The sequence below is a fragment of the Augochlora pura genome, chromosome 10 (assembly GCF_028453695.1).
Source record: "Augochlora pura isolate Apur16 chromosome 10, APUR_v2.2.1, whole genome shotgun sequence".
Taxonomy (NCBI): domain Eukaryota; kingdom Metazoa; phylum Arthropoda; class Insecta; order Hymenoptera; family Halictidae; genus Augochlora; species Augochlora pura.
In genome coordinates, this window is record NC_135781.1 from 15,221,384 (window position 1) to 15,245,046 (window position 23,663).

Consider the following 23,663-nt stretch of genomic DNA (forward strand, 5'->3'; position numbering starts at 1 on the left):
CATCGCGATGCTGTAACCGCGTCCGACGCCTACAAGAAAGTTATTAAAGTTCAGTGCTCGTACGCTCGCGTTCGCGCGTCTTGTCGCCAAAACGAGAGACAACGATGAGGCGGAAAAAAAGTGAAAGGAAAGAAAAAAGTCAATGATCGCGATGAGACATATCGCTGCTATGAATCTTAATAATGTCCTGCTATTCAAATGGGAACGTTGTTAATAGCATTGAAATTAATTAATCAAGAACCACTGCCAGAGTAAATATCCTTTCTTGTATTCAAATATATTATTTGCTGTCGTTGAAACCGATGTTTTCTGTTTTTGAAACAACATGTGAGTTAAATGAACAACTACGACACAAAAAATTAAATAGAGACCGTTCAAATAATTAGAATGTTTTGTTATTTTCGCGACTTCAGGTTTATTCGGCTTGAAGTTTTCTTCCTCGATTCTCTATTTGTTTTTTATGCCTTCAAGAGGAAACTAAAAATTGTATTAATTTATTTCGTACGTATTCCAATTCCCTAGACTACACTGAAAAATGTATCAGAGGTTGGATTTATTTTATTTAGTGAAAATTACATTTAGCAGAAGGCTGAAAATTGGAATGTGCTTGTAACGAGTCATTTTAATTTGATTAGTGTACTTTGTCGGGAGCAGCCCTTTTTTCGTCACATTCCCATATTAATAAAGTGCTTTTAAATTGGAGGGTATGTTAAAAGATTAATAGCGCCACGAGATCAGTTTAATCTCCGTAAAAGAGGAATTCAATGAAATCATGAAAGTGTTTCAATTTCAAAGAGAAAACGTTAAATGAATACACTGCCGCGTTTATAGAATAAATCAATGATTATAATTTTGCAGACATGTGGATATAAAACGCAAAAAGTCCGACCGTTTTAATCCTTGCACGACGAATGCAGGGTCATGTTGACCCGTGAACGATAAGACACCATTTTCGAACGACACAAACTTTGTTATGAGTCGAAAAGACTCTGAATTTGTCTCTTTTATCGAAAACCATTCGTCTTCCAAGGATTAAAGTAGAAAACTGTGACAAACTCAAGTATTTGTTCAACAATTTCTAAACTGAGTGATTCAAAGAAAATGATACAATATACAAGAATAAACAGCAGTTAACAGTATAGAAAATGGTGTGAAAATGCAGTTATTACGAAGAAGAGGGAAACATAAGCCTAATACGTGTCATATGAAAATCTAAACACTCGAATTAAACAAATATTTGATTTGCCATCAATATTTGAGCATGATGAACCGAAGGGGGTTGAGTGTCACGTCAGTCACGCATGGGTGACACTAATTTTTAACTATACTAGTACTTCAAAATTCATTACTGTTGCATTATCAAAGAAACTAGATGTTAGTATAGTTTTAAAATACAAAAGATTTCGAAAATTGTTGTTAATGGGAAACGACGATCGAATCTCGTAGAACAACGTTTGGGCAAACGTTTCGTCGACAAATCTGAACCGACAATGCCTCCCCACCAGAGCGACTCCACTCGAAAATCGTGCCACGCCCTAGCTGCGCAATCAATCCGAATGGCAGAAAGTTCCTCGGGATTTGTTAAGAAAAACATGAAAAAATCGCGAGGGCTGTTGCACACGTACACAAGGGCGTTCGTGATCGATCTCGAGAAGCAGCTCATCGACCGGTGCATGTGAATGGAACCTTAGGTTCCCTGGCAGCACCTGGTTGTGAACGCGCCAAAGCCGGGTAGACCGTCTGTTCTGTCAATCCCCACCATGGCTCGTAGCTACCGGAGCTCCTCCAGTGCACCACCACCTCCACGGACACCACCACCAGCGATAGACAGCACCGGCACCGGCACCACCACCGCCGCCGCCACAGCGAAAGTCCCTTGCACCGTCACCACTACCACGTTCCCACCGCCACCACCACCACCAGCCTACTCCACCACCATCATCATCGGGCCACTACCATGGAAACCGACGAATGCGCATTCTGACTTCAGTTCAGCCGTCGGTTTCAACCTGCCAAGTTGTGCAGGTGTTGGCGAACGGTTGTCGGCATCCACGGACGGGTTCCGCGGGTATATTCCTCCCACGGGTCGGCCGATGCACGGTCGTTGGGCATCGTCGCTCTAGGTTCGCACGGGTGCTCCGGGATCGGCGGAGGAAAGTCGCAGGGTCGCCGCCGGGCGAGGTGGAATCGCGGCCTGTTTGTGCGTTTTCCGCGTGGAAAAGGGTGACGGCGGGTCGAGGATCACGGCGGGAAAACGGGCGAGTGTTGAAAGGCCGGGTTGCCGCAGAGGGGCTGCGATTTATGGAACCACCCCATGGATAATAACATGTCGACTGCCGCCTTCATGCACCGGTATGGGAACAAAACCTTTTAAGATCGATACTCCTCTCCCTTGAGACCCCCGTAGGCTGCTCCTCCTTGCCCGCGCACCCTTCGTCCTCTGTCCTCTGTCCTCGGTCCTCGGTCCTCGGTCCTCCGACCGCGCACACCTCGTGAGAACACTGTTTTCTCATTCCCGGTCCGGCACTCCAAAAACTCGCTCGAAAACGCTCGCGAGTTTCGATCGATCGGCCGGTTTGTTGCTATGCAGCGGACCACCTCGGAGTTCCTGCATCGTGCGGGGAACGTCGATGTCGCGGTAGCTCCGAAGGGCTAGTGCACCGTGCCCGATCGGCTCCGACGCGATGACCGGGTGGAGATACACACCTCCTCTCGCGTCCCGTTTTTATCGAATGTTTGTTCACGGAACGGCGCGCCGGCAAAGAAACCCGGCGGCCACTTCCTGTGGCCCGAATCGATTTCACGGCTTTCAAAATTGCTCCCGTGTAATCGGCCGGCTCTCTCTCTCTCTCTCTTTCTCTCTCTCTCTCTCTCTCTCTCTCTCTCTCTCCGCACTGTCCTCGCGTCTGCACGAGAACCGTTAAAAAGCGCGATCAAAACGCGACCGCCGCGCTTTGTTGAAACGTTTCAGGGTCGTTTGCGGTAGAATCGCTTTTAAATCAAATTACCTTTCTGTTCGTTTTCCTTGATGGGCCGAGCGGCAGGCACCGTTTGCACCTGGTAGCTTCGATGTCGATCGAATCTTCGGGTCACGGGAGGACGCCGGAATTACTCGGGTGCGAATTGCGTTCCGAACACGTTTGCACGCTTGTGAAAGAGCTGACACAATGAGATTCGTTGCGGCAATAGGCGCCCGCTTGCTACGAAACAATTGGCTTCTAGGGTACGATTTCGTGTTCTGCGGTTATCGTCCCCGTTTCCAAGACCGGCCGGCATCCTTGACCGCTCGATCCTCATCGCGCCAGGCGTTTCCATCTGCAACGCCGCGCCGCCCCGCGCCGCGCCGCGCAGCCCAAATTTCGGAGCGCTCTGCGCTCTTCCCCTGAATGAGGATTGATCGGTTGTTGTTGACGATGAGTTTCACGATGCACGGAGACAATTTATTCAGCGTTCGCAAACAGTGCTCGTTTCGCCGTTCAATTTATCAGCACCGTCCGCTGCTCCAAAGTATTGATCCATGTTTTGGGATGATTCAATATTTGACGCGGTTTTGGGTTAACGACACAACTTTCATCTGAACACGATGTAGGCTAATTAGAGACAAGTATATTCAACGATTATCGGGCCTTTCCTTTAAAATGGAGTTTACATGCTGGATATGAAAACAGGTGTCCAAGATTTTATGGTACTTCAGAAATGTAGTAAGAAATGTCTAATCAACATAAATATGTAAGTCGTAAAATCTATTTTCTCGGTGTAAAATTTTTGCGTCATTTTGCGATCTGCTTCCTACATGCAGAAATATTAATCCAAGGTTGTAAACACGAGCTTATTATATACTAACACACCAACGGGTGTTATTTATTGCTACCGTTCCGTGTCATAACTGGTTCTCTTCGCGATACGCTCAACTTACACGTAGACACAACTAACTAAACAGCGCTCCAATGATAGAAATTGATTTTAGGAAGAAAGTGTTGCTCTCTTCCACAAAATTTCTAGCATTTAGATCTAAAAACGGCACAGACGTCTCGACTATTTCGGGAGTTACCCTTTTCAAAAATGATGGTTCCACAAAACTTTGACTGCCGTGTCACCCGCATGTGGATGACAGAATTGCTTGCTCGGATTTAGAAATGATTTTTCACGCTATCTAAATAAAATAGTTTTATGGTATTTTTTCGGCTGTTGCCGTGACAGTCAATGTGTTGAAGACATGCGACAGACCACTCTTTTTACAATGTTAGTCAGAAAAGAATTGAAGCCCTAATTCTCCTTGGCAAAAGAGAATTCTCGGTAAAGCAAATCTACGAAGAATAAGACAGGTATAGAATATTTATTGTTTACGCGAGAACACTCTCTGTAGAATGGCTGGTAGATGGCAGACCGAGAGGAATGTTTTCGAACGTTGTGGAACGTTTCAGGATAGGAGGACGCGTGTCCGGTAATACCCGAGACTTTTCTAGACGGTATTCTATTAACCTGCATTTTCACAAGCGCGTCACCTGTTCAGCTCCCCCTGAACGACACGGTGTCGAATCGGACCAGCCCGCTTTCCTTGAACCTGCGGATACCGCAGCCATTGACCGCGGCTCCGCTCCGTAACGAAAGGACCCGAGTGCAGTCATTCTCTATTTCTCTTCCCTCTCTCACTCTCTTTCATTCTCTCTGTCCCCCCTCTCTCCATCTCCCTCTGTCGATCTCTCCCTTGCTCCCCCTCGCTGTCTCTTCGTGCCTATCTTCGCGGTCGGTGTCCCTGGCTCATTTGAATATCAGAATGACGCACTCGATTTATCGAAGGCCATGAAAAATCATTACGAATAAACCCGCTGGAACCCGTATGTCTCAGGTTATCGGGTTTCTTTTGAGATAACCATGCCACATTTCATTGGAGTTTACTTTTTATTACGGATTCCCACCATTTTTCCGTTCCCCCATTATGAAAGTTATGTTCCGTGTTACGTGTAACTTGCACGAGATTACTGTATCTTTGTATTTAACTATCATGCTGCAGACATCCATGGAAATTCTCGTCCTTGGGTACCAAATGTGCAAGAACGGAATCTAAAACGAAACTTGTTTTGCTAATGGTTTTTGTTTCACTGGCAATAAAATCGGATAATTAAGCTATATTGCGACCATCGTTTTAGTGTATAATTAGCGGATTGTGGAACTTCGTGCCAGCTTACATTCTTGTAGGCGAATCCAGAGATACGTATGATCAAAATTCTGTTTGCTTCGTGTGTGGCTTTGTTTGCAGCAAAGGCTGACACTAGTGAAACATGTATCAGTAAATAAATGTAAGTAACTGTAATTTGAAATCTTTTGATGTGACATTATGATTTTAAACCTTCTATGTTGTGAAAGAAATGAAAAGTAGTTTTAATTAGACCAGGGATTTTCTGGATTCATGATAAAACTGCGTAAATCAAATTCGAAACAGTGAAAACATTTAAAGTATTCAAAAATACTATTGAACTGTGTTTAACTCGTTAAAATTATTAGGAAAATTATGCTCTTACATGTTGCAGGTAATGCACACAATTTCTATCTTGCACTTCCATTCTGGATATCTTTGATTGTACTTACAAATTAGAAATATATAGAATGTCAGCAATGCAATAATTGCTATTAGAGTATCAAAAAGCAAAAATGATAACATCTTGAATTGTTCCATAGTTCATGTTGTTTTTTATTGTTAATTAACCTAATTTCTCATAATTTCAATACGATGTTAGACAAGCTTGTTCTAGCAAATGGATTCATCGAGTAAAAAATATTACAGTCGATAGTGCAGTTCAGTTAAACTTTTTTAAATCATAAAATACCAAGTCTGTACGCAATAAATGAATGCACTTTATGCGCGGTAAGAGTCGCGGCGCGGCCAACTAATCAGAAACGATCGATCCAGTGTAGCATCGATAAGTTCACTATACCTCGAAGGTTCTCAAAACTGTGCTACGAAGTCGGCCCTCATCAATTTCATCCTCGGAGCCTCTTCGCCACAGACAAATCCGCACTTAAAACTTTCAAGAGCCTTTTCAACGAACAGTTGCGGTCGAACTGGATCCCTATTGTAACAAAATCTAAAGCGGATTTGAAGAAACAAAAATAGTAAAAAATTGGGCTACGAAGTTCGCCAACGGGTCTATTCACCGCTTACACAAAAGTTTCAACGACTGCCGTGAAGAGCGAGCTCGTATCGATCCGCTGGACCGTGGATAACAGATTCACTAGATTGAGAAAGAGTCCGGGCAATTTTTGCAAATTGAAAATAAAAGGAACACGCTCGGTGGGAGGAGCCGCGCTATCGTCGTCGTCGTCGTCGTCGTCGTTGTCGTTGTCGTTGGGGAGTCTTCGAGTGCTCTAACGAACAAGAAATCCCTTGGAACGGACGCGATAACATGATAGAGGGAAATCGCGAGAGTGAACAAAGAGAAGAATCGCGCGGGCAGCATTAAAACTCGCGAGCGTAGTTTTACTCGCACGAACGTCCGAGCGAGAAGGGAACACGCCCTGCGAGCGTTCGGCTCGGCTTCTCTGGCCGCCCCGAGCAACGCGCTAAAATCCTGGGCGCTCTCTCTCTCTCTCTCTCTCTCTCTCTCTCTCTAAAAGGCCGTGGATTATATAACGAGGAGGAGAGACATTGGAAATTGATGGCGGAGGGTTGCGCACAGACAACCATGAGGAATACTTTATCGATAACACGAAACGCTCGCGCTCCTTGGTTCCGGTGGCCGGCCTGCCGCTTAGTCATTCGACATTAATTCCAGTCGCGTTACCCCTCGTAGGGGAAACGGGATCGAGTTCTATTGCTGGGTTGTTCAATCTAGAACCTAGAACCAGATTTTAGTTCACCCGGCTACCGCGACGACTGTTTTGCTTCTGGTTTCGTGACCGCCGAGTTCCTTTCGGTGAACCTGGCCAATTACACGATTGTTACAGTTTCGAATTACTGCGCTGTACTCGGAGCTAACCATGCCGAATATAATTGACCGGGATGGGGCAGTTCACTGCCACGTGTCTAGCGGATAAGCAATTACGATTTTGTATGCGAGAATTGAAGTGAATTCCCATCGTTTAACATTTCCGATGAAAAGAGTAGTAGAGTTTTAATCTATCGGAAAGTTTTCGTACATTTTTATTCGATACTTTGATTATATTTTTATCATTTTGTTCAATTCTATTCGTCTGAATGTACAGTTCGTTTGCACTATGCGTAGACTAGGACATTCGAACTTATCTCATATGTTGTAGTTCAAAATATGTGACGTGAAAAGTACTCGATACTTTCGTGTTTAAACAGAATATCTGCGTTTCGTTTTGACAGTAGGTTAAACGGTCAGAGATAATTAAAATTTATAAATCATCGGTTTAATACGTTTTCCAGAATCTCGTCGGCCATCTCTCGGAGACGGACATGTTTAAATTCTTGAACAGGTATAACGTGTTCAACGATTTTCAACAAGTTTGAGTTCTCAACTTAAGTATAATGTTTATACAGAGATTATGTTAAGTTATGACGAAATTATTTATTCTGCGAGGTTTTATGTGCTCGGCAGGTCTATAAACTCGCTTAATCCACAGTCTAGTAATTCCGATCTACGATAATGATCTAATGGAAAACAGGCTTCTGTCGGTCTGGTTCTCGGATACAGGTTTTAGAAGCTTGATTAATGTATTCGCCACATAAAAGTACTGTATAGGTCATGACAATTTTCAGAAAAAAAGACTAAGTAGGTCACATCTTGTTAGAAATAATCGTGATTATCCTGATAATCGTTTTCAAATTAATTATTACAAATTTCACTTAATTAATATGTCTGTGTCTTTAATGGCTCAAGCCAAAGAAATCCAACAATCAGATTGCTCTGACATTTTATTAATTCCTAAAATAAGGTAATAATTTCGTCGAGCGTCGCTAAACTTCTCCAAAAATCCGTGTATTATGTTGCGCATTAATCTAACAGAATCTAGTAGACGCGAGCGATGCTTGCTGCAGTGCGCCTCTCGAGGGCAGGGAGCGATATAATTAATTAAGCTTTTACTTTCTCATACACGTCGTGAGTCATCCGTGAACTATGCGTTACTACCGTCGACAAAAAATCCAATTCCCTTTGACGAAGACTCCCATACGGTATAGAGGCTCGGGCATAGCAGTGACTCCCTTATCTTTAACCCCTCCCTACTTTATTGGAAGTGCAACTTCGTGTTCGAATCAGCGGAGAATGGCGCGACGGTAACGCTGCATCATCACGCGTCGCGTAAAAGCGAAACGCGGAATCAATTCATCTGCCAGGATATGCGTGCGTTCGCTCGCTGCTATCCGATTACGATCCTGGTTCGCGATCGCGAAATTCTTTGGCAAACCTTCCCGGATAGCGGATCGCAAAACTTGCGAACATGATTCTCGGTGCTCTCGCAGAATGTGCACGATCAGAATGGTTTACGCGATCAAACCGTGAATTATCTGTTTTCGCGTGGAAACCGGAAAGTAGTAGAGTGTTGGACCACGTGTCGTAAATCTTCATCAAACTGATTCTACAAAGCGCCCGATTGTGGAAGATCAAGATTGATTATTTTGATGCGAACGGCTCAGAAGTGACTTTATATTTATCGAATAAGGCATATTAAATTTTTCTATTAACAGATAAACAAAATTAAATCGAAACACATTCTTCCGATAGCAACATTTAGGAATGAAAATAGACGCAAGTATACAAGAAATAAATTGTTTTGTTGTATTAAGGAAGTTATCAAATTAATGACGACTAAACTGAACCAATAACGATGGATAAGCTATGTGTCTGTCATTTCATCACTGGTGGTTTTCATATCTTTTTTTGGAAGTTATGTGCTTTGGATATAATTAATAAGGTATATAATAAATTACGTCAACACAGTTCAACTTGACTGAATGTTTAAAATTCTGTTGGTAACCGTCCACGTTTTTCACTGTGGCACTGTATTGGATGACTCATTACCTACAGAACGTGGCATATTTTAACGACCGAAAGGTACCGTATGTCAGGATATTGCAATTTTTATGAAGCAGCGTTCGGTCGTAACATATCTAAGAGCAGTGCACAGAGGCTCGTTTTTCAACTATAATTATCGCGCTAACAAAGTATTCCACATGTTTTCAGTAAAACAGTAGTAACAGTAACGTTCGATGCGTTTCTGAGAAACCATAATGCGCGTTGCTACATGAAAAAAGAAACGTGAAAGATAGGTCCTGTAACCGAAGCATTTTGTTGCTATATTGTATTACCCTATTATTATTTAGTAACTTCTTTTCGTTATCATGTATTCGCTCAATGACTATTATAAATCTCTTATTAACGTTCCACACAGAATTCGCAAGAATTAAAGTTAACCGGCCACTTTCTAATTTCATCATTGTCTAAATTCTGCAGCAATCGTTTAATTATTGAAAGTTAAAAGATCATTCAATAAAGTAAAAGTAAAGTAATTTCCATAAGAGCCCGATAATTTCAGGTACATCGACCGATGGACGTAATAAAATCGTTTGCCTCGATTTTCGTTCAACTAGATCGTCGATTCGTCAGACCGTGGATCGGTTCGACGGCGATTTCGAATGCGATCCACGCACGGACCCGTTGTTTTATGTCTTCTTCGCGCGATGCTATAGCTAACAGAGGCAGCTTTGGCCGTGATCGAGCCTCCGATACGAGCGTTCGAACGGGCGCTGGTATTTCGCGCAATGAAAAGAAGACAAACAGCGGCTGGCGAGGCGGTGCCGAGTGTTTCTCTCGAGAAAACGCGATTACCAGGAATTTATCGACGTTCGTTTCGCGCGCGCTTCCGCCGCGTATCGTCACGGGCCGATCGTGTGTCACGTCGAATTCCACGGACCTGGACAGCTGATGGGAAAACGGTTAAAAAAGAACTCTCCGCCGCGATGGTTTTACATCGGGAAATGCGTAGGTATCTATCCTGGGCGTCCGGTGGGACAGTTACTTTTCGATGACAATGGATTTCGAAGGGGCACGGGCTGTCCGCGTCGACCTACATCGGAGATCCTCTGGCTAATGAATCATGCATGAGCGCTTTTGAGGCTTCGTTTCAAAGGAAATAGCGTGAAAGAAAAATTTCGTGTCTGAGAATCTCTGGAATTCGACAGAAGAGTATACCGTAAGGATTCGTTAAAATTTAGGAAGAACGCTTTCCTAGTTACCAAAACAATTAGCGAATATTGGAGAGCCGCACGATTCGGAGGAAGAATTGAGATCGCATCGTGAAAGTAAAAATTTCGTTCGAGAATTTTAATCTTCGCGAGAGTTGGAAAATCTTAAGTGCCTTAGATCTCAAGATATCCGGGATCCGCAGGAATTCAGAATGAGGCAGGAGAGTGGTATGAAAGTAGATTTTAATTTGTGAGAAGAGATCGCAGCCCGACTTCAGCGTTAATAAAATATCTAAGATCTACCGAAACTTTCAGCGGAAACGGAAAAGAGGGAGGAGTCCGCGAAGGGAAAGGTTATCGCTTCGCCGAAGCAACCATTGAAATGAGAAAAAGAAACAAGAATAATTTATATTCTTCCAAGAGTTCCTACAGCCTGAAGCAAAGATGAGATGAAAGAGGTGAATGAGATTTGCGAAGCAGCTTTGAATATAGATAGATCGTTACTATTATATGTTATCGAGATTCCTGTTTAGTTGATTATACGCACGCAATTATAATGGGAGCAGTTTAAAAATAATTTATTAACAATCGACGATTTTTCTGCATTTACATAGAAGACGCAAAGTACATCTAGTACTAGTTGCAAGTTTTTAGAAGTTTAGAAGAAATTGAAGTTGCATAACCAATTTAAACTGTATTTTTGCAAATAAGATTTCTCAGAACTATGAATGAAAAACACACAACCATACGATTTTTGGTGACATTTATGATTCCTCGATGATACGAAGTATCGATTGCAAGAAAACAAAATACGTGTTTGATTTTTTTATCGTTGTAGATTGTTTTAACCCACGTTGTGTCGGTTTAAAATAATATAGAAATAATAGAAATTATTCGCTTTTATGTTAGAAAAGTAAAAGACATTAAACATCTATTGTTAGGTAGCCACGAGCCACTTCCAGTCACTATCGAGCCACAAATATCAATGTTTGCCGCGTTCGCCGCCCCACTAAAGCTAGAAGTAAATTCCGGCGACATGTCGGGTTATATCGGGTTATTACTGTCGCGACAGTGAGATGATAGATCTGATATAAGTATAGAGTACGGAATATTAATACCAAAAATTCCTACTATATCAAAGTCATTTCATACTAAACCTACTACCGAGTCTCTTAAAATGACCGGTTCCACATTTCTCATATTAAAATTGTTGAAATTATAAACAGTATTTGTAGAAAATAGTCGAACAAATTCCAATATACATAATACTTATAAAGTAACAAAAGAAAAATTCGGTAAATTTAGTGTACATTAATGAAACCGAAAATAGAAAATTAAATTTACCATAGGATATATTCTGCTGATTTAATACATCACAAGTGCCGGAAATCAACTCCGAAAATTCCTGCAAAACCTAAGCAATTTGTCCAATGAAACTGAAAGTAGAAAATGTTAATAAGTTGAATGTATTACACAAAAATTTAATTTTGAAAACTAATCAAAAATTAGTGTTGCCCGTGTGACCGATTCGGCATTGGACCTGTTAAACTGCCTGGGAAAAGTGATCGATGCGAGTCGGTGTTTAGAAAGACGCAAACTTTCGTGTTTATCCGTTGCCAAAACCAAACGTGACGGTCTGATCTACGCTAGACGAGCATTGTCTAACGTCTAACTGGAGCAGCCGATGCAGAAAAAACGAAAAGGGAACGAGTATAGCTCGGCAACCGGTCGTCCTCTCTACTTCTCCAAGATAAGCGTGACACTTTGCGAGAAAGAATAAGGCCATAGCCGCGCGCGACTAGTTGTATTAGGCCGTTGCGACGCGCGATGCGTTGCTCGCGTTGTTAGAAGTGCATTCACACGCGACTATGCGACTGGCTGCGCTGGCTGCGTTGACTTCAGCGGGATGCGCTTGATAGGTGCGTATGGTCGCTGGACTGTTAGCGCTGGCAGAGTCCTCGTCGGAGTCCGCGCGTTACGTTCCGCCGTATCCGTGACAGGGAGCCGCGGGACGTGCCCGGTAACGGAGATCTGCAAAGTGAAACTCGTCGAAGGTTTCCTATAGGGTTACACGACCATCCATGAGAGAGTGTCTCCGCTGCCCTGTCTGCCTGCCCCTGGCCCGACTCTTGCCTGCTTGCCGGCCTGCCTGACTGTCTGCTTCCCTGCTTGCCTGCTTGCCTGGCCCCTTTTACGCCGTACCGAAACGAGTTTTACTCGTTGCACGATATCGGTTACCGACAAGTCGAGCATTTATTACTCACATGGAACCCGGAAGATCGATTGAACGGAAGTGGTCCACGAACTTGAACCGTGTCACGCTGGATGAATGGTCCGGCATCGCGAAACATAGGCGATCGACGCCGCCGAAATCTTCTTAGTTTGAGAGCATTTTAGCGTTGAAGGAGTGTTGCCAATTTCGATAGGTCTGAAGCATTTTACGTTCAAACTTCCGACGTTTATCCAGCTTTTAAATTTACCCTTAACCCCTTGCACTAAAATAACGAGTCACACTCGTGACAAAGGTTCCATGCATGATGTACTAAATATGAATATTATTAATTTCTTCTAAATCGAAATAACATTGAATTCTTCTGTTATCAAAATCTAGAAACGAAAGTAAATAAAGCCAATGGAAGAAACAAAAATGATCTGGTCCTATTAAGGGCAGTATCAAGGACAAATAAGTGTTAATCAATGCAGCGTGAAAGGAGTCGTAGTGCAAGGGGTTAATCTTCTCAGTTACAATGATTAGAACTTTTCCGATTGTAATCATTTCTCGGAAGATAAAGAAGATTTGCATTTTCCGTGTGCCCACGTTTACCTAAGTACGTAAATCTGTGGCTGCAAGAAAAAACGTCGCATGTCACAATTTCAAAAGCTTCGATTTATGCATTCATTGTGCCGTAGAATATAGTATTTACCTATTTATCAGAAGAGAAATCGCAAAAACAAATTCGGTAGACTCTAAAGAATAATGTAATTTGAAGCACAACTAATACGAAACGGTAGTAATTGGAGGTTATGGAGACAATATTTCGAAAGTGAAATGATGTGGTTGCGGCGTTCTTCTTTGCAACTGCAGAAATAATGATGACGAGAGAACGGGATATATCTATACTTAACAGGTTGTTACTAGAAACACACCATCGCGAGTGAAACTCGTCAAAGTACGACAAGGTGTTTATAATTGTTCTAATAGAACGAAACAATTCTTGTTTCTTATATGTCTCCATTTACTTTCATTCGCGGAATTTTATAACAGAAGAATCTTCTGTTTCGATTCTGAAGGTATTTACGTATGAAATCCTCGTTACGATTCTGACTCGTTGCAGAACAAAGGGTTAACATGACACAGGTCAGGTCAAACTGGTAAGATCAGCTTCCATAGACTCGAATTATACTAAATTCACTGCAGATACAGAATTTGATTGTTTTAAATCAGAAATTCTTCTTTTCATTGTTCAAAATCAACGTGGGAAGATGATGCTCAACATTGAAAGCATATAAGATGCTCCACGTTCTAAAACTATCGTACAAGATGGAGTTTCCACTGAAAAATGCAGACATTAGACAACTGAGAGTAGGAGTGAAATTCTCAAGGACTATTCTTATGGTGATTCGCAAAGAGATCACTATTTTTATTACTTATGAATGATTCATTGATTCCCGAAGAATTGCAAAGGATGCGCATAATATATTATTAAGTATAATAACAGACAGGATCGCGAGCCTAATAATTCTTACAAGATTGTAGAGGCTTGATTAAAACTAAGAAATCGATGTAGAAGCGAGTTAATTACATAGAAACCAGATCTGCTCCGTCAAAGTAAATTTTCAGACCTAGTTGCGCGACCTCTTTCACTCCTTTCAGTAGTTAAGCAGAGTTCTCTTAAACTAATTACGATATCTACCTAAATGATCTAAATATATTTCTTACGCGGTAACAAAGTCTCCGAAAAAATTCTTTGAGAAAATTTCGCAATAAATGATCGAAACTTCAACATCTTTATCGTTTAAAAGGATAACGCAGTCGTCTACGTACTTGAGAAAATAGTACAAACTAAAAAGCTATTCAATTCGCGATAGTATCAGTTCATTAAAGATAATAATGGCTTACTTATAAATGCGCCCAGTAATTATCATAATGGGGTAACTTCGCAACGAGTGTCCTCGCAGCAATTTTTTTTAATTGTCCGCATAATGGAGGGGCTGGTGGGTGATGTGGCCGAGACGCATAGACAAGAGGATGCTTCCATCGTGGAAACTTTTTCAATAGCGTCGCCTCGATTATCCGGGAGAGAGAGAACGCGTGGCGACATATCGGTTTTGCGTCTCGTACCGAATCGAAACTCGTTCGACTAGTCGGTCGTTATGGGATACCGGTGAATCGAGCCGTTCGCTACTTACCTGGAACCCGGAAGATCGATTGGACGGAACTGGTGCATGTAACATCGAACCCTTTCCTGATAAACGGTGGGACGGTAATTAATTGCGTCAAGCGTGTAGCTCATTGCTTTCATGTTTGTGTCTAGCCTGGCATCCGCCAGGTTTCCAATTTCAACGTAAACGATCCTACGATATAATCGCGTCGCGAAATAATTAACTCGAGCACTTGGCTACGAATCGACCCCCTCGGTTGGTCTTCCATTAAGTGACCATTCATTAAAACACCAGGACTTCTATCTTCGCGTATTGTTACTTTTTCTAAAAGACGCTTCCAGTGGCTCTGATAAAATCGATAGTAATCTTTTATTATATGTAGAAGATATAAATATTTTAAGTTTCTTCGGGATCGACGCATTATCAATAAACTTCGTAAGATGCTCTTGAGAAATGTACAATTGGACATAGAAGTTTTATTTTAGCTTTTGTGAACGTCTTGTAATTTATCTACAAATGACAATTTTAGGATGCGTATACGCGTCGTGGTGAAGAATTGTAGAATGTGGATATTCATCATCACTCATCTTCTCCCCTACCGCAACCTCGTCTAGCAGATGACTGTCTGATTTCCTCGAGGATCCCAAACATTCTGCGCAACAAGCGCAACGTGAATCGTAATGCAAGAGACGCGAACCTATTGTTACCATAGCATTCGGTTCGTCAGCAAATTAACTTTCCCTTGGATCTCCCATCTGGCAGCGTACACTGCTCAGCAAAAACACCTCGTTGGTTGTAACAGGGGTGGCTTGCATCTTCACCACCAGGTGACACTCGTGTTATGTCACCAATTATTGTGTTCTTTCGCTAACGACCTGCACGATTCAGCTCTGACATTACGCGTCTACCGCACACATAGCCTATATAACGGCTGACGAAAGGGGTCGCAGAAATATGACCAAGACAGACGACGGGTCGATGGAAACGAGTAGGGGTTGCTCTATTATGCTTTAGAGTGTTTACAAAAACGGTCAAGAGGGTGCAAACGAGTTTCTTACCCTGAGTCACGATATTTTCGATTTTAAATTACTCACAGCTGTGGTTAACACCAAATACATGTATATCAAATAACTCGAAACCCTTTTTTTTACCCTTTCCAAAAGTTATTCTTTAAACAAGAATTTCCTTTTTCTTAGCTAATACAATCGACTTTTTAGACAACACGTATGATTTCTAAAATTTTAAGGTTTGAAAACATTTTGATTATCTGTAATTTCTTTCGGGATGTAATTTCTTTTATAACTGACCATAATTACTTTACATTGCTCAAACTAACGACTTTAATAACGTCAATTCCCAATTTTTTAGTTTGATTCAATTGTAACTTAACCTCTTGGGCACGGCTGGATTTTACGCGAATGAAATTTTTCATAACTAAATTACCATTTTTCTTGATATACAATTTTCTTTGGTATAGTTATGTATATGTATAGTATTAGCTATATATATTTGTTCTTAGTGTATTGTACATATCCACTTTCACTTTAATTGTTTACTTTAATAACTAATACAATTGAGTAAAACACGAAACATCCACAAAGGCCACTATAATGGTGCGTCGTGCCTAAGAGGTTAATAAATGTTTATGAAAGTGAACCGACGATAAAAGCGTTCATTTTAACCCTTTATAGTTCCATAACAAAAATGTATAAATCATATTCGATTCCATAGAGAACTTGATTCAGATTCTTTTTGTATCCTCTATGCGTATTTTGCAACACGAGACATGTAAAAACGAGATTGCCCCAGAGAATTGATGAAGGTGTTGGTGCTTAAAACGTAAGTTTTGAAAATATTCTATAAAAAATTGCGATACGATGATTCTATTAAACTCGAATCTCCAGAATCGTATCTAATTATTAAATAATTAAAATGTGTTTATGTATGTTTTCATTATCTTTTCTTAAAAAATGTTATCTAAAGATTTAATAAGATGTAATAAATAAAATTATAAAGAATGTTAAAGAGTTAAACAGCATAGCACATTTTCTTGATGGAAATTTATAGAATCGTTCTCTAAAATACGTTTTCAAAAAAGAGCCCCTTATAAATGAAAACATATTGTTCACCGACACGACGACGACCACGCGCGGCGAACCGTATCGGATCGTACAGGATCGTGCCTTTGCACCTCGTTATATTTTTGTTGTTCATTCATGATGCAGACGATCTCTCCGACGCAAAGAGAGCCACGAAATTCGGCAGAAAGAAGGGTCGTTCGGGCCGTTCGTTGATCGGCCGACGAAGGCAAAGGCGAAATTAAGGCCGGCACGAATTCGTACCGTCGCACGTTGCGAGGAAACGCATCCTTCCCGGCTCGCGCTCGCCTCTCTCATTATTGTCTTCCTCAATGCATGACGGTATGGTTAATGCACTGTTATTGCCGTGTATCGTATACACGGTCTCGGCATAATGACCGTGCCCTCGGCGTATAATCCCGCGCTCGCTCCTCCCTTTGTCGTCGGCGCGGCCTCGGAACACTAGGATACTCGAATCGATGAATGTTAATCCGCGTCGAAGAGCGCTTAGCGCGGAAGCGTTCCTCTGCTTCGCGGACTGACGCGGGACAGGCGTTTCCTCCGCCACCGGGTAATTGGATCGACGGGTCGGACTCGGCTGTGTGGCGACGACTACGCTTCAATAGCGAATGGAAACCGACGGGAGGATACACTGGGAAATAATAATACCGAGTGCCCCCGAGTAATTGGAGGCGAAAGGAGACTTAATATTCATGGGCTCGATCGTTTCCCGACCGGTCGCTCTCCAAGACGAAACCTAGTACAAAGACGAGCCTAGTCGGTCTTCGGGTATCGCGTGCAATGTATTACAGTCACGAACTTTTGATATTGATCGCCTCTGACCGAAATTGTGAGTTGCTTTACTACGATATAAAAATATCGATGGAAATGACACCTTTGAGGACTAATGTCGATTAGCCGACGACAGCAGGGTTGCACAGTTTTTACTAGTAAATGCAGTATCAAAAAATTAGGATGCGTTCTTTAGATAGAAGTCACGAGCTTATAATATAATTTGAATACATAACAAAAGGACAAGAGACATTTTATTTGATATTAAAATAATTTTACGTTACTGTAGAATTCTAGAGCGCTAATCTTTACGCTTACTTCTGCGAACAAAAAAAAGTGTCAAAATACTGTTGCTTGAATTAAATTTTTACTTACATTTACTTGCAAAACAAATTTACTTACAACGTGAGCAAATTTTAAAATACACCGCAATAAAAGTTCAACAGAATTCAATACATTTTTGAGTAATTAATTCTACTTAATTTCGCATACGAATTTGCATAAGTATCTGTAGGCTGGGCATAAACATCAACCCGTGTCGTTAGGGAACTGGCTATTGGGTGTACCCACTAATTATCATATTTTTGAATGAGGTGTGGGAACATTTAAACTCCGAATATTTTGTCCACCTTTTGTTTGACCAGACGTGTTTATGATATACGAGAGTTAAAATACGAGATTTAATTTGAATAAGAATAATAATAGTTTGAATATATGCAGAGAATCTGGTAAGATTGTTTACGATGAGGATCGCCTTGATAATTTTCCACGACACCATGGAATAAACGTGCACGATTCTTCGAACTGGTGCGAATGGTGATTCAAGTTTTAAAAAAACCGGCCAGCCCCATAAATAACATTGTTGAACGTTTATTTTAAGATAAAGGGAGATAGCAGGCAGTCGGTATTACCAGGTAGATGTGAACGTTGAAGTATCCCAATAAGGTACCCCAAAGTTTTTTTTTAAATCGAAGAAGTTGAATGTGAAGTCCGCGAAGATAAAAAGAATCTGTCCATAAATCAGTCGTGCCGCATGATGGAAGGAGTCGGAATAATCGAATATTCTTCGTAATGGTGGTTCGTGATGTCGGGAATGAGATCCTCACAAGTAATTTATCTTTAACATTATTTGCAAAGTACACCCGAGACTTCCTCGATGCTTGGAACGCATATCTTACTGTTCGCTTCTCTACGTCCGGGAAAATTCGGAACAATGGTTTTCTTCTTAACTCCGTTCAGCGTGAACATCTAATGGCGAAGCTTATTTCCTTATAACGATCTTTGAAGTATCTTTAGAAATATCAAATTCAATTCTAAAACATTATAAAAAATGAACAGCATGTTCATTTTATTGGGAAGTGTGGGAAGATAAGCGTTCGAATAAAAATCTAGTAGAAAACAGAAAATTATGTGCTTGTAAGGATTGGATCGCCCGGAGGCACTCTAATGAAATTGGGATACTTGTAAAACTATTTCAAAATGAAACAATCGTGTTGTTTTAGGAGCGTTGTTTCAGTCGACATAAATCTTTTCTAAATATTAGACTACGTGGGAAAATGATAAGATCCACGCCCTAGTCACGAGTCGTTTCAGCTCGGTTTTACGTCATCCGGTGCAAATACATCCAGGAACGAATTGTTTACTCGGAAAGTAATATGGAAATTAATTAGCGACCGTGCACACAGGGCTCGCCGGCAATTCCAAGCGAACGAGCGGCGAGCACGATGACACGCGGACTTACGGCAAAACGGTCGAAACTAATAAGAAGAGCCCGCGAGGGAGCGTGACGCTTTAGAAAGGAGCGATTTCCGCTGAATGTCTGGAAACGTTTCAGCTCCAGGCATCGCGATTAATCAGTTCCACGAAAACGAGTGTTGTGACTTCCATAGAGTAGCCCAGGGTAGGGGGAGACCGCGCTGCGAGCCGGTGAAAAACCTTTATGAAAAAAGGGGGGCAAGTGGGCTTTAATACCCGCGAACGACTTCCTCTCGATCGATCTTCCGGGTTCGTACGGTAAATGCTCGCAACCGATATCGTTTCCTCGAGTTAAACCCAACCACCGACCGACCATTGTGCGCTGAAAGCGTTCTCGTATGCAAGTGGAGATACGTGTCGTGCGCTCTGTGCGAGGCGTGCTCGAACTCCGAACAAGCTCTAACCCTTCTGCAACGAGATGATGAAATAGAGACTTAAAAATAGGTGAATGCACTGGCATACTGAACACGTACGTTTGGCCACGTTCGATTACACTGTCCAACAATAATATCGCTTTTTCATTAGAGATTTATTATTATCATGATTGTTATTATATTACTGTTGCCAGTCATCGCCTATTACTGTTAAACGGCGTCATTCCAGGATTATCGCTTATCATTGTTAACATTAGATTGTATACCAACCTCATTCCATTATCTCCTTATCGAACATTACAAAATCTTCTGGAAACGCATGATTTCACCCTTGACTCATGTTCAAACTGTCTCATTCTCAAGTCCTTGCCACATCGTATTCAAACCTTTGCTTGATTATGTGAGTTTCGAACTTTTGTACTCTTATCAAGAGGTTTGTCATCGGGTTTAGAAATAAATTTTTATCGTAATATGTTAAAGGACGTTCAATTGGATTAGGATCACAGGATGTTAAACTTAATCGTAACTAGAAAATGTTTGACTTAGTTGGAAATCTTAGTCAGCAGAATGTTTGCGTATTGAATAGACACGAATTGTATTCAATGGAAAGCTACCACACAAAGCTACCGTGCAGTTTGTATACAGAATATAACATATAGAATATAAACAAACGAATGACAGAAATTGTTCGGACTTGGTTAGAGGGCGTGTTTTGGTGTGGAAGGTGTGTGTGGAAAGCGTGCGAAAAACCCTTTGTAAAGGTGGGAAATTCTCTCCCGTTTTAGGTAAGCAATAGGAAAGTGAGTAGGATAGTTTTAAAGCGTGTTGGGGAATTTGAAGGATTAGAAAAAGCTGTACAGTTTAGGATTAATTAAGGCAGATAATACAGGAGAAGATTTTGTGGTTAGGTATAGAAAAAACAATCGAACGTAGAAGTAATCGATAAGGTAGACTGGATAGATCAAATCGGTAAAGAAGAGACAGAAATTGTCCTCAAAGGCTACTTCCGTCAATATTACGTACCGGCTGCAAAACGAGTCGAGTCTTCTCTAGTGGTTTCTGCGACGATGTGGATCTTCCGGGTCTACGACTGGAAACGAGAGGCATAGGTAGCCTCGTTTTACGACCGAGCGAATGTTGACCATGTTATTCGGTCTTTTTCCTCGTTATGGAAAAGTCATTGGTAGAAAACCGCGGCAAGTTTACGTTGATCAGCCGACTTTCCACTTTTACAGGTACGTTCTGCTCGCGTACTATTTACTTACATCCGATTTTCGTCTGAGCATTCCAGGAACATCAGCAAAGCATATATTTACTTAAACGCTCGAATGTCGGTTGCAAGCAACCATAGACGCGCATATATTTTTCCTAGTAACAAGTTTAGCACACGCTTGCAAGCAAATTTGTCGCGAACAGTTTGCAATTCTGTTAACCTCATAGACTCGATTAGCGGCAAAATAATTTTCATTTTGTGCACTGAGTCTTATAAATTGGAAATACTGTGTCCCAGAAAAACTATTATGTTGGTTTTATAGATATATTAGCTTCGAATGCAAAGTATTCACTTTTTCATGCCAACTGTGTATAGGTGTGCAAATTATTGAAATTATTTCAATTGTGTCGGCACTATTAATACTTGTATAACAAATGCGTGTTTGAGCACATGTTAAAAGCAGTATGGAAATTCGTGAATGTGCTACATGTTTCACCGGAAGTGTACCATTGAATGGACGAATGAAGTTCCAGGAAAGTCAGTAGGTTTCGTCCGACAATGCGAAGAACAGACTATTTTCGCGCTGCTTTTAACCACCGGACGAAATACGAGTTGGCGGATGCGCTGAATGGGGATTTCACCGTGCCAGATATTCCCCTGGATATTCTGCTCCTAGAAACACCGGATATAAAAGGTAGACGGCGATTCCCCGTGTTTACACGCGTCGAATATCCGCTATCCGTCGGCGGATTCCACCTCCGTCGGGGAAGGAAGAATAAAGGAGGCACGGTGTCCTACTTGCGCCGATTTCGAGGAAAAACTCGAACGCGAGAGCGATAGCAATGGTGAAACGCGAGTGCGCCCCGGAATTGCAGACATCGACGGAAAAAATGAGATGGTTTTCTTAATAACCGCTTCCTTATAGCAATTCCCGGTATTTTTACCTGACGTTGCGAGACCGATGTTGCCGGACGTTTCTGGAAAAAGAGAAAAATATTCGAGGCGCACGCCTCGAATTCAAAATGCTTTTGTGATGCGCTATGAAGTTACGCCATAAGTGAACACGTGCCACGCGATTCGCCGATTCGTTGACGACTACAATGCGTATTTGCATATCTCGTCAACCGATGTAGCAGAATTTATCGGCAGGTTTTCAGTTAAGTATACCCGGGGACAAATTTTGTATGTCCCGGATAATTGCTTCTCCGCGGCGAGAAATGGAATAGCGAAATCAAAAGATATCTTTGTGTGAAAAACATTTTTGAAAATTTTAGGATTCTGAAGATGGAATAATGGCTTTATCGAAGAGAACAAATTATACGTTCGTTACACGAGTAACGACTAAGTTATTGTCAGACGAATAGTTGGAAATTTGTATTTATTAAATTACAATTTGAATCTGCAGCTCCAGTAGCCCGGAATGCTGGAAGGCGTGTCTGACCAATTCTGTTCTGGTTGACTTATTCTACTGGTCTGATTTAGACGGTTTCTATAATACTGGCAAATAGTCTTGCGACATTCATGAATGTCTGTGTCAAGAAAATAGTTTGTGATTAGTTAGAGTTTATTTTCCTTGATCCTTCTTTACTGTAGCGTTTAAGATTTTCTATGTGAAATTGAATATTTAAATTTCGGAATTTTAACAACGCAAGTAAAATTTTAAAAATGTCAAAAATATTGAGTGCAACTAGATATATTATCACAAGACATCGTGAACGTGTTACGCAACCAGGCAATACAATAATTATGAATCAATCATCGTGATAAGAAATAAGCGATAGTTCCTAGTAACTTACACGTATCTTTTTAGTAATGACATTTGTTTGACGTGTACCTAAAATGACTCATGTTAGCTTATCTTGTTCCGAAGGTGACATAATCCAGTGTAAACAATTATTTGAAGTTAAACACGTAAACGACTCATAAAAGTCGGCTTGAATTTTTATTTGGTTGATTATTAAACTTGGAATATATTTTAACCCTCTGCATTCGAGTGGTGACTCTGAATCGCTATTAAAAAGTACCTTACTATAATTTACAAGAGCGTTTGCAGATCTGAATCTGCTTTTTGCTTTGAGAGAAACGAAACGAAAACGATAACATCGAATGAAAATATTAAGTAAATAGTATTAAAATATGACGTGTTAGGAGAAAAACCAATAGTTTATAATTTATTTTACATTACTTAACATTAATTTAGTGTTTAATTGATCATGCTTGAACAAATTTCGTCCTTTGTCCGCACCTGATCAGAGCCCTGAGATCATTACACACCGAAACACGTTACAAACCCGCGATAATAAGGAATGTCCATAGAAGTTCCGAGAAAAGATTAAGCAAGCTAATTATGAGTAGCATATCCCGGTTGGCTTGCTTTCCGTAATAACAATTCCATAATCCAGCTTCCGTGTCTCTCAATCCGAACCGAGCCAAGAATTCCTTTCCCCGTCGAAAAGTAGAAAAGTGGAAAAATTCATCCGACGTGACTATCAACGATCGACGACTCTGTTTACCGTTTCGTGACGTGAGAAAATCCGGCTCGCTTCGGCTCGCAAAAATCCGCGGCCGCGGCGGCGTTACACCGCGATTAGCGCGATGCAATTTAATGGAATAACGTCGCGGCCGGCCTCGCCACGCGCATACGTATCGGTGCCACTAAACAAACGGACGGAAGGCCTGTTGCAGTTCGTAAGTCATTATTAACCCGCGTATAATTATACAGTCCCGGCAGCGCCGGACCCGGGAGCTTCCAGGCTCGGGACCTAGGAAAAGAAGCCACCGCGCCGTGGAAAGGTATTTAAATTGGCTTAGTGTAAGAGATACGTCGTCCTTTAAGAACTTGCCGCGCGCGATTATCTCGGCCGCTCTTGATGCTCGCGTATACGAGACCGTGGCGGGACCATCCTCGCGGTATGCGCGAT

At 41.5% G+C, this 23,663-nt stretch overlaps 1 protein-coding gene across 1 annotated transcript in view; it reads left to right on the forward strand.

The window, feature by feature from the left end:
- The first annotated feature begins 2,007 nt into the window (after positions 1-2,007).
- The window catches only part of LOC144476025 (uncharacterized), a 67,388-nt gene continuing 45,732 nt past the window's right edge, over positions 2,008-23,663 (forward strand). The window contains exon 1 of the mRNA XM_078192545.1: positions 2,008-2,352. Coding sequence (XP_078048671.1) covers positions 2,315-2,352 — 38 coding nt within the window. The 5' untranslated portion in view covers positions 2,008-2,314. The remainder of the gene's footprint in view (positions 2,353-23,663) is intronic.